Source organism: Poromitra crassiceps (assembly GCF_964638095.1).
Source record: "Poromitra crassiceps genome assembly, chromosome: 17".
NCBI lineage: Eukaryota > Metazoa > Chordata > Actinopteri > Beryciformes > Melamphaidae > Poromitra > Poromitra crassiceps.
Window position 1 is genome coordinate 28714682 of NC_139635.1, and position 17696 is coordinate 28732377.

The 17696-nt window shown below is 47.7% G+C and overlaps 1 protein-coding gene across 1 annotated transcript in view; it reads left to right on the forward strand.

Annotated features, from left to right (window-relative positions):
* The window catches only part of phlpp1 (PH domain and leucine rich repeat protein phosphatase 1), a gene marked incomplete at its 5' end in the record, with an annotated part of 95021 nt that overhangs the window by 65452 nt on the left and 11873 nt on the right, over positions 1–17696 (forward strand). The window contains 5 exons of the mRNA XM_083653748.1: positions 9955–10101; positions 13013–13240; positions 15062–15264; positions 15815–15875; positions 16975–17070. Of these exons, the coding sequence (XP_083509874.1) occupies positions 9955–10101; positions 13013–13240; positions 15062–15264; positions 15815–15875; positions 16975–17070 (735 nt within the window). The remainder of the gene's footprint in view (positions 1–9954; positions 10102–13012; positions 13241–15061; positions 15265–15814; positions 15876–16974; positions 17071–17696) is intronic.

Sequence of the window (17696 nt, forward strand, 5' to 3'; positions counted from 1 at the left end):
CACCTGAGGCCAACACACAAACACACCTGAGGCCGACACACCTGAGGCCAACACACAGACACACCTGAGGCCAACACACAGACACACCTGAGGCCAGGCCGCGAGGAGGAAGGGGCAGAGAGGCTAATGAGAAGCGATAGATGATATGCTCTGGTCACTTCTCATCAGTGCTCACTTCCTCTGAACAGCCTATATAGGCTCCAGGAAGTGCTGCAGGGTCAGGAGAGAGTTCAGGGTGCTGTGAGGACAAGAGTGATGTAGGGGTGTGCCATATCGTATCATTATCTATATATTGTTACAATTCCTATTCATATCATCAGAAAATTCATATTGTGATATCATGATAATATTCCGACTTGTTGATGTAATGACGTCATACCGTTATGCTGCGTAACGGTATGACGTGTGCGCAGCAACAACAAGCATGGCTGAAAGTGGCATCACGGTCGAGTTGATTCCAAAAAGGGGAGTGGCTTCAGTATTGTGGAAGTGGCTTGGTTGCAAAAGAGCATGTACAACAAACCACAGTAATATTTGAATATTTGAAGGCAAACGGTTACGTTTATGCTGACATATAAAACTAAAATTAATTATAGCTGCTGCGCAGCAATCGGTCGTGGCCGGGCAAGTCTCAAGGCTTTGAGCTAGAGGTCTTCGGGTATGCCTGACCCCCCGAATACCCGAGGTTCCGACCCGGACCCGGCCGGGTCTGGGTCCATTCAAAAGAAGTGCCAAACCACTTGACCAAACCCTTAGAAAAGTCATAGCACACCTGTCCTCAATAAGCCACATGTTTTGAGTTCGGGCATGTCTATGTGGCGCAGAAATTGTGGGAGTTATTACGCGCCAAAAAGTGGCTGCTGCGCAGCAATGGGTCGTGGCTGGGCAAGTCTCAAGGCTTTGAGCTATTATGACATCACAATTGCTCGAGTGACATCAGTGATGGCATCACAATTGCTTGACTGACTGATGACATCACAAATACAACCTAATTGCCATAGGTAATTAAGGTAATTAGGCTATACACGGGGCCAGAATTCAACGTTTTGATGCACTGTGGGCTCAATTTTTGACTGATCGAAAATCTGTTTTGATACTTTTGTGTAGGACAGTCTAACGATGCAGAGGCTGAAGTTTGGTGTCGTTTGAAGAAAAAATGTGGGAGGAGTAGGGTTTCATTCGTTTTTGCAGTTTTGCAGTCTTTAGACTTCATAATTGGCCATAGGTTGCATTCCCCTCATTTAGGCGCACATTTGGGTGAAAGTTGCAAAGCCGTAGCACGTATGCCTGATTTTTTATGAATTTTTAAAGTTTGAAACTTTAGACGGTCGCTGTAGTGCCACCGTTAGGACTATTGGCCCCAAATTTGTGTCAAAGACGTTTGGCATGGGACTGGACCTTTGTGCATAGTTTGGTTAGTTTTCCTCCATGGGAAGTCGAACTTCCCGGGAGAAGAAAAATAATAATACAGGCAAATACAATAAGTGGCCCTGCCGCTTCGCTGGCCCGGCCACTAATAATAGAAAAATTGTTCAGTATTTTGTCATATTGTCAAAAAATACCCTAAAATATAGTGATTTGTTTTTAGGGCCATATCACCCACCCCTAGTGAACTTGTCTGAACACCTTATTGGGGTTAGATTTGGGATTGGCTGATCTGGTGAAGACTCGCATTAAAGCAGCTACGAGCAAGATTTTCGATTGTTATTAAACAGTATAATTACAATATTGATGCATCACATCTTACCTATAATAGTAGCTGAGACCAAAGCCGTGTGAATCGGAGATTGCTCTCTTAAGTCTGTGTCTGTCTAAACTCGCGTCAACAGGGGGCGCTCTCTCTCTCTCTCCTTACCGCCGGACCGGCTAAACCCGGAAGTGAAACCCGGAAGTGAAACGCTGCTGCCTGCATTCCCCCGTTCGCGCTGCCTAGCAACATACCATAAACAAGGAGAACCCCATGCATACTCTCGCGAACATCTCTCGTTATATTCTAACAGATTTTTTGGAAGTTATTTTGTGGTTATGGCTGAAGTGGCTGCTGCAAACCGTTTCATTTCACTTCCTGATCTGCCCTGGCCACAGAGAGACTAACACTGGCCGATTCACTCGGGGTTCAAGCGAGACTACTCTGCGTTGGTCTCGTCTACTATTAGAGGTAAGATGTGATGCATTGATATTAACACGTTAATTGCCAAGAACGAGTTGAGTCGTCAAACACAATCCAGCTGTTCACTGCCAGCGACGAGTTGAGTCGTCAAAAAAATCGTTTTTTTTTTTTTTGACGGTGGGGCGTTGATCAATCCCTTTTACGTCTCCTATACAATTATTGGAGGTATTGAATGTGTATAATCTATTTTACCGACCCACTAAGTGTTGACAGTGCTCCCCCAGACGAGCGAAATCAAAGAAAAAACTGCCGCGGGAGCAAGCCATTCAAGGAAATGGCGAGGCGATTTTACAGTAATCCATTCCAGACTTGTCTTGCCCGAGAGCGGCCGCGCAGGCAGCAGCACACAGAGAGCGGAGAGCGATTTGCAAAATAGATTATAGGTGAAACACACTTTGAAACACCTCAGAAAGGCCAGAATCAACATCTGCCCATCGCCCACGCATTCCCCGGCCCATCTTGACTCGCACAAGGAGCGTCCGCACGCAGGCAAGCAGGCAGGCAGGCACGCAGGCAGGCAGGCAGGCAGCAGCAACGCGCTTCTGACACGCCCGCTGTAGAGCCAGGAGGAAGGAGGAGAAGACACACGGAGGGAGGAGTTTGAATGAGAGGGGTGTTTCCTGTTGTTATGGAGGAAATTACTGTTCAAAACTATTGTTTAGAATGTCTGACGGTCTTACTGATGCCAAAAATGAATGGTTAAAGTGACTGTTCTATCGAATTTCACAAAAAGCCATTTATCTCTGAATAAATTTCCAGACGCTGAAACCATGCTGTACTCAACGGCTAATATCTACATAACTACTAACTCTACAAACTAACTCTTTTAGACAGAGAAAGCACACATTCTATTAGTACTTTTCTGAACTTTGTGTTCACAAAGTCCAACCAGAAAATTATGCTCGGCTCTTGTAAAATGAGCCAGAATCCTCAAAAAAAGGCCTGGCAGAAGCTACCTACAGTAAAAAAAAAACGGCTGGCAGTCAATGTGTTAAATTTAGACTGTTTAATAACAATCGAAAATCTTGCTCGTAGCTGCTTTAACAAGATTTAGCAAAGCTGAATTTAATCTGGCTGTAAGCATAGCGTATTCATGTGCACCGATGTAAATGTCACATTACGATTGAAATAGAGAGAGAAAGAGAGTGATGACACTAGCTGAGAAAAATATTAAATAAAGAAATCATTGCTTTGATGCGAGATGGACAATATAAAGTTAATTGCCAAAGTGGAAAAGTTAGCATTGTTTCTACAAAGACAACAACAGGCTTAGGATGTCGTTAGCTCAGCTGTTCTAGCACAATGTAAGTACAACCTATTGCTCCTCTGTGTGCGTACTCATGGATGCTGCTCGGGCTTCGTATTGAAGGATGCACTTCGGATCTGACCGGATGCTGAGACAGACAGACAGACAGGCAGGCAGACAGACAGGCAGGCACAGACAGACAGGCAGACAGACAGGGCTGTGGTGTTTGGGCTGAGACAGACAGGCTGGGATGTGGTGTTACGAGCTCTGGACAGAGCTGGGAAGAGACTGTCCACTGATGCAGCCAGGCTTCACTGGACATGGCAGGTGACGGCTGGCTGATTAGGAGGACAGCTTTTGCAATGGCCCACAGTTTGCAGGCCATCGACCTGTGCTGTCTAGGACCAGGGCCATTACCATGCAGGGCCCAGAGAGGCTGGCCAAGGCCATGCTGGACCAGGCCAGACCAGACGAGTCGAGTCCAATGTCTGGACAGAGCCCAGAGGGGTGGATGTGTCTGCAGGGAAGCTTTTAATATGCCTGGCCTCCCTCTCCCTCTCTCTCTCTCTCTCTCTCTCTCTCTCTCTCTCTCTCTCTCTTTGGCCTCCCTCTCTCTCTCTCTCTCTCTCTCTCTCTCTCTCTCTGGCCTCCCTCACTCTCTCTCTCTCTCTCTCTGGGCACCATCTGCTGCATGCTTATCATGGCCCCAGATTAAAGCCCACAGCCAAGATGTTTGTGTGTGTGTGTGTGTGTGTGTGTGCGTGCGTGCGTGTGTGCGTGTGTGTGTGCGTGTGTGCACACACGTGTGTGTGTGTGTGTGTGTGTGTGTGTGTGCGTGCGTGCATGTGCGCGTGTGTCTGCGTGCATGTGCGTGTGTGTCTGCGTGCGTGCACGACACGTGTGTCCATGCGTGTGTGTCTGCGTGCGTGTGTGTGTGTGTGTGCACACTGCATGCATGCCTGTCACAGCTTTTCTTCTTCAAGATTCTGGCCAGAAGATTATTCACCATTTAACTTGGTGTGTGTGAATGTTGCGTGCCTCTAATGCCGGGTTCTGTGTGATGGAAATGCTTGGATAGTGGGGCATTGTGTGTGTGTGTGTGTGTGTGTGTGTGTGTGTGTGTGTGTGTGTGTGTTTGAGAGAGAGGGACAGAGAGAGAGAGAGAGAGAGAGAGAGGAACACACAGAGAGAGAGAGAGAAGGACACAGTAAGAGAGAGAGAGAGGGACACAGCGAGAGAGAGAGGGACACAGTGAGAGAGAGAGAGAGAGAGAGGGACACAGCGAGAGAGAGAGAGAGAGAGAGAGAGAGAGAGAGGGACACAGAGAGAGAGAGAGAGAGAGAGAGAGAGAGAAGACTTGGTTGCTTGTGTGCAACAGAAACAGTGGCTGCAGGCTACAGATCTGGGCTCAGTGCATACAGAGTCTTGGCACTGTGGCTCTCTGCGTTGACAGCAGGGGTGTGTGAACTGTATGACTGCGTGTGTACATGTATTTCTCTTACATGCATCTGCGTATGTTTGTCTCTTCTTCTTTGGATACTGTGAAGGAGTAGGCGGTCAGGATGGTAGGATGCCGCTGTGATCATGTCTTTTGTTTGACTAATCCTGAGGATGATAATTACTACCAGCGGGAAAAGACGAGGACGGGAGACCGCTCACTAGCTTTGAATCCGAGTGGTTGATCTGTTTGATACACAGCACCCCTGCTGGTCAAGTGAGGTATAGCGTCCGGGTTTTGTGCCAAGCATAAGCAGGCTCATCCATATTTGACCCAGCATGAGGGGAAAAGAGGTCAGTAATGAGGAAGAGAAGAAGAGCTAGCTGAGAACAGAGGGAAGAGAAGAAGAGTTAGCTGAGAACAGAGGGAAGAGAAGAAGAGTTAGCTGAGAACAGAGGGAAGAGAAGAAGAGTTAGCTGAGAACAGAGGGAAGAGAAGAAGAGTGAGCTGAGAACAGAGGGAAGAGAAGAAGAGTTAGCTGAGAACAGAGGGAAGAGAAGAAGAGTGAGCTGAGAACAGAGGGAAGAGAAGAAGTGTTAGCTGAGAACAGAGGGAAGAGAAGAAGAGTGAGCTGAGAACAGAGGCAAGAGAAGAAGAGTTGGCTGAGAACAGAGGGAAGAGAAGAAGAGTGAGCTGAGAACAGAGGGAAGAGAAGAAGAGTGAGCTGAGAACAGAGGGAAGAGAAGAAGAGTTGGCTGAGAACAGAGGGAAGAGAAGAAGTGTTAGCTGAGAACAGAGGGAAGAGAAGAAGAGTGAGCTGAGAACAGAGGGAAGAGAAGAAGAGTTAGCTGAGAACAGAAGGAAGAGAAGAAGAGTTAGCTGAGAACAGAGGGAAGAGAAGAAGAGTTAGCTGAGAACAGAGGGAAGAGAAGAAGAGTGAGCTGAGAACAGAGGGAAGAGAAGAAGAGTTAGCTGAGAACAGAGGGAAGAGAAGAAGAGTGAGCTGAGAACAGAGGGAAGAGAAGAAGAGTGAGCTGAGAACAGAGGGAAGAGAAGAAGAGTGAGCTGAGAACAGAGGGAAGAGAAGAAGAGTGAGCTGAGAACAGAGGGAAGAGAAGAAGAGTGAGCTGAGAACAGAGGGAAGAGAAGAAGAGTGAGCTGAGAACAGAGGGAAGAGAAGAAGAGTGAGCTGAGAACAGAGGGAAGATAAGAAGAGTGAGCTGAGAACAGAGGGAAGAGAAGAAGAGTGAGCTGAGAACAGAGGGAAGAGAAGAAGAGTGAGCTGAGAACAGAGGGAAGAGAAGAAGAGTGAGCTGAGAACAGAGGGAAGAGAAGAAGAGTGAGCTGAGAACAGAGGGAAGAGAAGAAGAGTGAGCTGAGAACAGAGGGAAGAGAAGAAGAGTGAGCTGAGAACAGGCTTGGAGACTTGACGCCAAAGCAGCTCAAGTCAGTGACATCATAACACAAATGTCTCTTTGTACGCTCCGTGTGCAGCAACCACCATGACTGTGGCTGTGTGTGTGTGTGTGTGTGTGTGTGTGTGTGTGTGTGTGTGTGTGTGTGTGTCTGCACACAGCTTTGGTGCGTGTGCTCATCTGAGTGTCTGTTTATGTTTTCATCATGAATATTGCCCTTCCCTAACGTCTAACATGGGGTCAGAGTGCTATGTGTTTGTCCGGGTGGATTGGAATGTGTGTACCTGCCTCCCCTCTCTCTCTCTCTCTCTCTCTCTCTCTCTCTCTGTCTCTCTGTCTCCCCCCTTCCTCTCTCTCTCTCTCTCTCTCTCTGTCTCCCCCCTTCCTCTCTCTCTCTCTCCCTGGCGAGATACTAACTGCTGGCTCACTTGCCAATCAGATATGGAGAATCAGTTGTGTGGGATGCCAACCCTTTCTTGTGGCTCTGGAGCCGCCTTCCCAGCATGCACTTCTGCGTGACAGAGGTCGCCAGCGCGCTCACCGAGGGGAACGGCTCCAGTTCCATGCATACGATTGAACCCATGGTTCCGTGTTTATTATTTACATATTTATAGTTTATATTAAAAATATATATATATAATAATAATTATTATTATTATTATTGAGGGCCTGTTTGGAGGATGGCAGTGTGTGTGTGTGTGTGTGTGTGGGGGGGGGGGGGGGGGGGGGTGCAGCAGCCGAGCAGGCCCTGTGGCCCCCCAGGTCTGGAGCTTGTGGTCGTGGGGGTCTTCAGACTGTTTGCATCTGAAGCCACAAATAGGGGTGGGGGGCGAGAGGTCGGGGAGGGGGTGCAGGTTGTTTAGGGCTTTGTAGGTGGGCAGTAGAATTGTATTGAACCGGGAGCCAGTGAAGTTTGTGAGGTGAGGGTGATGTGTTTTGGGTGACAGGTGGAGGTGAGCCGGCGGGCAGCAGAGTTCTGGACGTATTGAAGTTGATTGAGGACTGTGTTGGCTGAGCCGTAGAGGATGCTATATTGCAGTGGTGGTGGAGTCTGAGAAGTGATGAGGGCAGAGCGAGGACAGAGATGTTTCTGAGGTGGAAGAAGGCAGGTTTAGTGACGTGGTCGGCCTGAGGATGGAACGAGAAGGACAGGGAAGTGGTGGAGAATAAGGGGCGAGCGACCAGAGTGAGACACGCAAAGACAGAGAGAGGGAAGAGAGAGAGCGAGGGGGGTACGGTGGTGCAGTGGTAAGCGCTGTCGCCTCACAGCTCGAAGGTCCTGGGTTCGATTCCCACCTGGGACGCTGTGAACGCTGAAGGAATGCGTGCCCGTCCGCATGTCCTCGAGTGCCCACCGCCCGGGTGGGGTCCTCAAAAGGGCCTTTCTGTGTGGAGTTTGCATGTTCTCCCCGTGCCTCCCGGGGTTTTCCCTCATATAGGAAGCCCCTTCACCAAAACATGCAATATCCTGGTTGCTAATGTGGTTTCTCCTCTGGTCGTTAAGGGAGCCTGTTCGGAGGGAGGGGAACTCGTTGGAATAGCATGATCCTCCCACGTGCTATGTCCTACCGGTGAAGCTTCCCCTGTCAGGTGAAAAGAAGCGGCTGGCTAACTGCACATGTCTCGGAGGAAGCATGGAGCCAGTTTCGGCTCTCCCCAGATCGGCAGAGGGTGGAGCAGCAACCAGGATAAATAAATTAAAATGAGCACTAATGGGGGATAAAAATGGGATAAAAAATTACGGGGGGGGGGGGGGAATTAAAGAAGAGAGAGAGCGAGGAAAGGTGTGTGTGTGTGTGTGTGTGTGTGAGAGAGAGAGAGAGAGGGGAAAGGTGTGTGTGAGAGAGTGAAGAGAGAGAGAGGAAAGGTGTGTGTGAGACATTGAAGAGAGAGAGGAAAGGTGTGTGTGTGTGTGTGTGTGTGTGTGTGTGTGTGTGTGTGTGTGTGTGTGTGTGTGTGTGTGTGTGTGTGTGTGTGTGTGTGTGTGTGTGTGTGTGTGTGTACTGTATGTGTGAGAGTGAAGAGAGAGAGAGAGGAAAGGTGTGTGTGTGAGAGAGAGAAAGAGGAAAGGTGTGTGTGTGAGAGAGTGAAGAGAGAGAGGAAAGGTGTGTGTGAGAGAGTGAAGAGAGAGAGAGAGGAAAGGTGTGTGTGAGAGAGTGAAGAGAGAGAGGAAAGGTGTGTGTGAGAGAGTGAAGAGAGAGAGAGAGGAAAGGTGTGTGTGAGAGAGTGAAGAGAGAGAGGAAAGGTGTGTGTGAGAGAGTGAAGAGAGAGAGAGAGGAAAGGTGTGTGTGAGAGAGTGAAGAGAGAGAGGAAAGGTGTGTGTGAGAGTGAAGAGAGAGAGAGAGGAAAGGTGTGTGTGAGAGTGAAGAGAGAGAGAGAGGAAAGGTGTGTGTGAGAGAGTGAAGAGAGAGAGGAAAGGTGTGTGTGAGAGTGAAGAGAGAGAGAGAGGAAAGGTGTGTGTGAGAGAGTGAAGAGAGAGAGGAAAGGTGTGTGTGTGAGAGAGTGAAGAGAGAGAGGAAAGGTGTGTGTGAGAGTGAAGAGAGAGAGGAAAGGTGTGTGTGAGAGAGTGAAGAGAATGAGGAGCAACTTCCTCCTAACCTGTAGGAGTAAATCAAAGGACAAGAATGACACTAGTGTGCGAAGGGGGAATTACAGGAGCATCATTAGTCAGCAGATTGCAGAGGGTGATCCCCCCTCCTCCCCTTCCTCTGCACTCCCTACAGGAGGAACCCTCAGCTGGACTTACTCCACCACCCAAATCAATAGCACTGACGTCTTGGTTGCTACAATTTAGTGTGTGTGTGTGTGCGTGTGTGCGTGCGTGCGTGTGTGTGCGTGTGTGTGTGTGTGTGTGTGTGTGTGTGTGTGTGTACACACACAGAGTGAAATCAAGTATTGCCAGTTGTAGCAGCTGCTGCAGCCTTGCTATCAGGCAGCCCACGGTGCTAACATGGCACACTGCCACACCTCAGGCCTGCCATAGCTCTCTGTGTGCATGATGGTGATAGCCGAGTGTGTGTGTTTATATGTGTTCTGAGAGAGAGAGAGAGAGAGAGAGTCCTTTGCCCCGCTCAGGGCTCTGGGTTCTTTCCCTTACCCCCCCCCCACCCTCTGAAGGTCACTGCTCTACCCTGGGACACTACGCCAAATGCCACTGGCCGCTGGTGTTTGAATGAATAACACAGCCGTCAATGCTGCACTTGTTTGTGCAACAGTCAAAAAGTGAAGGCCTGGTCTACACTACTATGGAAGCTGTTTTGTTTATGGGCGTGTTGAATCTGACCATGCGTCTTTCAGTGTTAACCCTTAAAACGACACAGTACCTTATGGTGGCTGTAAATATGATGTTTTTGGCTCCCACATGCATCACTGTGGTCCTGTTTCATATGTCTTTGGCAATTGTCTATTCCCCAGATGTGGGCTGTGATGGTCTACTGTAGGTTACATGATCTTCAGCTGTTTGCATATGCACAAGTCATACTTTGCTACATTAGTTATGAATGTATTCATGGATATATTCTATTCTCTTGCAATTTTAATGTTGACAAGATACAATTCCTCTCTTCAATTCTCTCTTCTCTTCACTTCACTTCTCTTCTCTTCTCTTCCTTTTACCTTCCTTTTGTATGCTTATTATTATTAACTCATTCCCCATCTCTCACCCTGTCTTTTCTTCCCTTCGCAGGTTTTCTCGCCTGCGGAGCCTCAACCTGTCCAACAACCACCTGGGCCAGTTCCCTCTGGCCATCTGCGACATCCCCACCCTGACGGAGGTCAACCTCAGCTGTAACTACCTGGCCTCCATCCCCAGCTCTGTGGGATCCATGAGCAAGTAGGTACCAGCAGGAAGTCAGTGAGGAGATATAGGAGTGCAGAGTTCAAATGTGCACGCTCCCTGGGTGTTTCTTTTCTGTGATGTTAGCCTCTGGCAGGTGTTAGCATCACACAGACTTCTGCTGTGTAACGTCGCCTGCAGAATCACTGGCTTCTGTGACATCTTAAAACATGGTGAATCTTCACTGGCCTCACGATTCGATTCGATTATGATTCATCTGTCAACGATTCGATTCGTTTCGATTCCACGATGCATCTCGATACAGCTCCAACAGTATTGCAGCTCCAAGTATCAAATCCTCAATTTTCTGTACTATTACTGCACATGGCTACTTTTTCATCGATTAATACAAGCAGTCAGATAAATATCAAGTCCCTTTTTTACTTTAAAGTGCTTTAAAATCTGAATGTCAACAGAAATGTAAACATAAACGATTCAACGACTCATCTGTCAACGATTCGATTCGATTCGATTCACACGTCCGCATTGCGATGCATCGATTATACAATTAATTTTGACACCCCTAATAGGCATAGGACGTCCGGGTAGTGCAGCGGTAGATTCCCTGCCTACCAACACGAGGGTTGCAGGTTCGCACCGCCGTGTTACCTTCCGGCTTAGTCGGGCATCCATACAGGCACGATTGGCTGTGTCTGACTGCGGGGGGGGGGGCGGAATGTGGGTATGTGTCCTGGTCGCTGCACTAGCGCCTCCTCTGGTCGGTCCGGGTGCCTGTTCAGGGCGGAAGGGAACTCGTGGGAATTATAGTGTGAGCCTCCCATGTGCTACGTCCTGCCGGTGAAGCTCCCCGCTGTCGGGTGAAAAGAAGCGGATGGCAACTGCACATGTATCGGAGGAAGCATGCGTGTGTGTAACGGCTCTCCCCAGATCGGCAGAGGGGGTGGGGCAGCGACCAGAGCAGCAGGCGGAATTGGCCAAGTATTGGGGAGAAAATGGGGTAATCAGAAAAAAACAACAACAACAACAACAACATAGGTGTACGTTAAAAGTTTACTATGCAACTTTTTAGGGCCCTTCAAACGTTTTTTTTTTTTTCTTTTAAAGTCATATTCTTGAAGAGTAGCAATTCTAGATGGACAATGTTCTCTTTTAATTGTTATTATTGCTCCATAACTCTAAACACAAGCCTGTTTTGCTCCAATACAAATGTCAAGTACATCTAAACTCAGTTTTAGCTCTGGCAAACATATTCCTATCAAGAGCTCTGTCAGAGTTAAAAAAAAGAAGAAGAAAAACTTCAGCTAGAGTTTCAACACAAAAACTGGTTCAAAACACGGTCATTATTATCTTACCATTTTGCATCTGTTTAACAATCTCAGAGAACCAACGCTGCAAGGTAGACATTTTTGGCGAACGTGGAGGCTACGAGAATAAAGAAAATAGAGACGGAAACTAAGGAGCAGGCATATTTTGTCTCTGTTTACCATGGCTCTCAGTATGGCCTGCTTGCACTGCAGTGTTGGTGATTTTCCTACTGTTTCACTTATTGTAAGCGGCTCTGGGTAAGAGTGTAAAATGCCAAAAATGTTATGTAACATGTAAATGAAGTCATGGCCTGCGGCTCGGGTAATTCATTATTATTCAATAATAAGCCAGTATTATTCCTGTCCTAAGGCTATATGCACAGGAATGAGTGTCAGTTGAGGTGAAGTATTTTCAGAAGTATTACAATATACAGGATGCATACTTAGTGTGAGGTGCTGATTTAGACGCTGGGTACGTGCTGACAGATGTTGACCAGCTCAGAATCCTCCCAGGTCAGATATGTCTCTGCCTCGTGCCTAATTTAGAACGTGATTAGATAATTTAGAACGTGATTAGATAATGGGACATTAGCTTCAAACCGATCTCAATCCTTCATTCTAAACCAGGCGTACTGTAGAGGCATTTCTGTTAGACCAAATACTGCAAGCAAGAAGTGATGCGCTTCATGAAGTGTGTGTGTGTGTGTGTGTGTGTGTGTGTGTGTGTGTGTGTGTGTGTGTGTGTGTGTGTGTGTGTGTGTGTGTGTGTGTGTGTGTGTGTGTGTGTGTGTGTGTGTGTGTGTGTGTGTGTGTGTGTGTGGGGTAGGCGGAGTTGCCGTGCAAAAGACCTGCACGAATGAAACTGAGACAAGGAGAATTTCTGTGTTCTCCTCTCATTTAATCTGCGGGAATGATGTGGAATGCCTGTGAATTCCTCAAGTGGCCAGTAGGGCCCTTGTGCCGTTACTGCCATCTGCTGGACATTAACCAATGCTGATTAGAGATACCGAAACTGTTGAACAGTTTCTAATAATGACTGAGCAGCAGCATATGTGTGGCGGGGCTGCTGGGAGAAGCCTTCGCATGATGTCGCTGCTACACATTGTTGGCATTGAGCCAACAGTAGGTCATGAAAATGAGTTTTGCAGGGATTTTGGGGATTTTGAGTGATTTGGTTAGTTTCAGCTCCGTAGTTCGTCATGGTCAATGATTCTTTTCGTGAAACAAAAGAGAAGAGTGTTTTTATTTATGGGTTTTTGGGGGAATGTCACAGTAGAAAATGCAATGTTGCGGACTGTTTAAGACCATTTATCTCACATTTTACTTTTAGACACATAGCATTAAAAATACTCGATAACTTTTGATCTGCGAGTAGCTATCTCTGTCATTCGAAAAGTTATATATAGGGGATAGTTTCCAATTTAAGGAAATAGCAAAACATTTTAAAGTCTAATTTTCACCATGTGAAGGGTTATTGCATGCCACCACACATATAGAGCTCTTGAGCCACTCTATAGGTGCAAATAAAGAAAACAATGTAGTGAAAACACTATTGCACATCACTTATTTCACGAATCAGGTGAAAACAGGCCGCCCGTTCACACGCAGTAACGTGTCCCCATCACCTCTCGTTCCTCTCCCAGTTTGCAGACGTTCCTGTTGGATGGCAACTGTCTGGGCGAGCTGCCCAATGAGCTGGGGTCCCTCCAGAGGTTGAGCTACCTGGGCCTGTCCTTCAACCAGCTGAGCCACGTGCCCCAGGTGCTGGAGAGGCTGGGCTCCATGGAGAAGCTGTGCATGGCGGGCAACAGCCTGGACACCCTCACCCTGCAGAGCTTCAGGCTGCTCCGCGTCAAACACATCGACCTACGGTACGCAGACGGGGGCAGATGTGTGCGCACGAAACCTTCATCAGGACTTTTTCTTGTTATTGGCTTATTTTCCCCTCAGGCTAGAACTTGTTTTGCTGCTGCTGATCATTAATTCTTCCACCATGAGATGTGCTTTTATGATAACCGGATATCAGACTGAAATGTCAACTCGTTACACTCCATTTCCATCTTCTAGTAGTCTGACATCGCCTCCACTCTAACCGATTTCCATAGGGGAAATCCCCCTGGGGGAATTCCGTTTTCCCTAACCAATCACAAGACACCAAAATATCTCCGCAATCCAATCGGGAGAACGCAAAAAAAAAAAAAAATCTCCCTTTCGAATGAATGCCTTCAAAGCGGAATTCTCTTCGGATTTCAAAGTAAGTAGTACTTTGAATCGATTTAAAACAGCCTCGATAGCAGCGTCTTTCACGTCTGGCGTTAGCCCCACCCATTGCGCTGTTTATTGCCGCTGATTGGCTAATTGTTACTCCCCCTCGGCATTCATTGGCTAATCGTTGGACTTCGTCAATCGTTTTTTTCAACCGAGGCAATCGCTGTTGCATGTCTTCAAACTTCAAACAACTTTATTCATCCCACAAGGTTGTAATTGGTTAATTGTTTTTTTTTAGGATTAACATGTGATAGTGTTGATTTTTTTTAGGATTAAATGTGATAGTGTTGTTGTTGTTGTTGTTGTTGTTGTTTTTTGGGGGGGGGCACACACTGCCTGTTTGTATCTGCTGTCGTCCCTACTCATGCCAAAAGCATTGTACTGATAACACGTGTTCTCCATCTAATGAGCAAAAGGAAAACAGTGAGAGGAAAGTCTAACTGTATTAGACAGCCTGTCAGCACGGAGTCAGGAAATCATTTGCCCATAGTGACGCCATCAATCCTCTTCCCGTTGTTCAGCAAAGCGCAGGGCTGGAGTGACTTGCACTATTTCTCCAGTTAATACATCACTTCCTCCGCACGTTGCTGACAGACAGAGTCAGTCAAACTGTGCGCTCCAACATGGTGTTTGCACCCTCCAGGACAAAGATCATTTGTTAGCGTTAATGCTGATGTGTGCTTACACTCGTCTTTTCTCTTCTCACAACTGCAGCTGCTTTTTCCGCTCTTTAGCAGAAAGAGAGAGGCGTGAACACGTGCCAAGTGTCAAGTCAGTAGGCACTTGTCACTTTATGAATACATGCACTGGGCGCATAGTGGATCAGTCACAAGGCTTATTCATTATTGATGAAACAGAGTCAGATATCTGTCTTACATGTCTTTAATATAGGTACTTGTAAATCATTTGATACTTACTCGGAAGACATCGGCAGTAGGTGACAGACTACTGATCAGTACCGTAGTTTACTCTAAATGGCGGAAAAAAATCAACCACCCACTGTATAAATAAAAAACTGATTCATAATTATTATTATTATTATTTTTTTGTCGGATTTCCCCCCGCTTTCTCCCCAATTATACTCGGCCAATTCCCCCTGCTGTCCTGCGGTCGTTGCTCCACCTCCTCTGCTGATCTGGGGAGAGCTGTAGACGCGCACATGCTTCCTCCGATACACATGCAGTCGCCAGCCGCTTCTTTTCACCTGACAGCGAGGAGTTCTTAATATTATTATACTTATTGACTGATTCATCATTGTTATTAGTTACTGTACAATGCCGAACTTCAAAGAAAACTCCAGAAGCTGCACGCAGCATCTCAACCATATCACCCAAGGCATGTTCCCCTGTTGAAGAGCAAGGCCGTGCGGGTGTGTGTGATGCAGGCGCAGTGACCCTGTGCCCCCTCTCCTCTCCCTCTGTCAGGCTGAATAAGATCTCGGTGGTGGTGCCCGACGAGCCGGACCTGCTGAGACACGTGACCCAGCTGGACGTGAGGGACAACAGGCTGGAGGCCCTGGACGCCTCCCTCTTCCCCCGGCTGGAGGTGCTGCACTGCGAGAGGAACCGCATCTCCAGCCTCAAGGCCAAGGGCGGCCTGCTCAAAGGCCTCTACGCCTGCAACAACGGTGGGTCGGCCCGGGCCGGCAGCGCCCCGCGAGGGGGAGACGTGCCTGGTTAGACAAGGCACACACACACACACCCCTCCTCCCCCCCCCCCTCCCCCTCTCCCCTCCATATCACCAGTTTCTAAATTGGAACTGTTGTCTTGTTGCTGCTGAGAAGAATCCATTTCCTCTGCACCTCTCAGCATTACTCACCTCACAGATCTCACTCCTCCTTGCTTTTTTTCCTGTACGACTTTTATTGCGCCCCATCTATCTCTCTCCACATGCTGCTCAGCGCTGCTGTCTCATTGTCTCTGCATCATCTCTCTCTAGCTTTATCATCACTCTCACCCCCCCCCCCCCATCCTTCCCTCTCTCTCTCTCTCTCTCTCCCTCTCTCTCTCCTCTCTCTCTCTCTCTCTCTCTCTCTCTCTCTCCTCTCTCTCTCTCTCTCTCTCTCTCTCTCTCTCTCTCTCTCTCTCTCTCTGTTTTCCATCTAGCTGCTTTTGCAGTACACCCCATTTGTCCTTGCTGTGACTGTAGGTTCATGTGTTTGGATGTCTCCCTACAGAGCTACGACAGCTGGATGTCAGCCCTGTACCCTCCAATCTCAGCTACATGGACATCTCGAGGTGAGCAAAATCCCAAAACCACGCGCACACACGCACACACACACACACACACACACACACACACATGTACACACACATGTACACACACAGCACCAATTGGAACCTGAAAAACACTATTTTTGACAACATGGCTTGTATGTCCTCTCTGCCCTACAACAGGAAATGGGCAGTCAGTACCTGCTGAGTGTGAAACTGGGGGAGGGGGGGGGGGGGGGGTTTGTTACTGCCAAGACAAACAGCTTGGAAGAAGTTCTTAGAAAGTATGGGTGTTTTTTCCACATACAAAGTGTTATTCTTTAATCTTATTAACCCTAACCTTTGACTCACCCAACAAACGTGCTTCAGCGTGAGCCTGGACTGGAGCTTGACGAGGGGGGCGCAGGGGAGTCCCCAGCAAAATGAGTAATCGTGCGATTTCACTATGATTTTAATGACTAGACGTTAGCTCAAGGAGAGAATGTAGTGCATATACCTGCTCATAGCTTTCACTCTCTCCTGTTATCTCCCCATTTACATTATAGTGAACTTACGCTGTTCACGTCAGCTGCATCGCCCCGATGGGGCGTCAAATTTTTGATTGTTCGCGGCGTAGCACCTAGCGCACGGCGAGTATACATTTAGCTCGATGCGGTAGCCTGCCTCTTATGGTCAATGCAAAAGGCAAAGCAAAATACAGTCGCTGACAAAATATGTTAACCTACTTTTATTGCTGTTCACTATCAAAGTTAAAGTAAAAAAAAAACATGTTGAAAATGACATCTGTTTTACATCGCAGTCACACAAAACAACCATAGAGGTGCAATTTATTTCACGATGCGGTGCAACAAAGGCAAGCTACAGCAAGTGAAGGTCTCCGGGTCAATTGTTGTAATTATTTTCCCCTATGTTGTCTACCCCCGCTGATAAAACAAGTCTATACAGTAACATAACAGAATTGACCAAATCCAATTCTCGACCGACATTGAAGTCGGTGCCTTTGTCCTTTGTAGGGCCGCTCTCTTGGGAATCCAAATACATGTGTTTCCCCACTTAGAGGAGGATTATATTCCTTGTTATGCAAACAGTGCAGAAGTTGTCATCATCAACCCTCTCCCTGTAGGAACCGTATGGAGTCTCTGCCAGACTGGCTGTGTGAGCTGAAGAAACTGGAAGTTCTGGACATCAGCCACAACCTCATCAGCGAGCTCCCGGCACGGTGAGACTCCGCCTCTCTCGCCAAAGTGTTCGTAACACCACCTGTGAATCGAATACCTGCATTAGCTCTCCCTAACTCACCCCCGGCCAGTCATACAGTATATCCCCCATAGAGTCTCGTAAATCACATGGATAGCTTAGCATGTACGCTCCACAGCCTTCTGCTACTCTCTCCCTCTTTATATACTGTAGCCTCTTAAAAAGGTCACTTGAGATGCAGCTCACTTCCTCTTCTCTGTGTCTCACGCCGACTCTCCCCACCTCCCTCTTTCTCTCTCTCTCTCTCTCCCTCTCTCTCCCTCTTTCTCTCTCTCTCTCCCTCTCTTTCCCTCTCTCTCTCCCTCTTTCTCTCTCTCTCTCTCTCTCTCTCTCTCCCTATCTCTTGCTCATTGTCTGCAGATCTATTTTTTACCCAGTAAGTGTCAAGATGATGAATTTCAGCTGCAGGCTCCACTAGAGGCGCTGCTATTTTCTGTTTTCACATCCTCATCGCTCCCATCCTCCTCCCCCGTGCTATCCTCATTTCCATGCCTATTTCCATCCACTTCACTTAGAGTCCACTCCTCCACAAGCCACACATCTCTTGTGCGGACGACTCGTGCATCACCAGCTCACCAGTTTGATTCT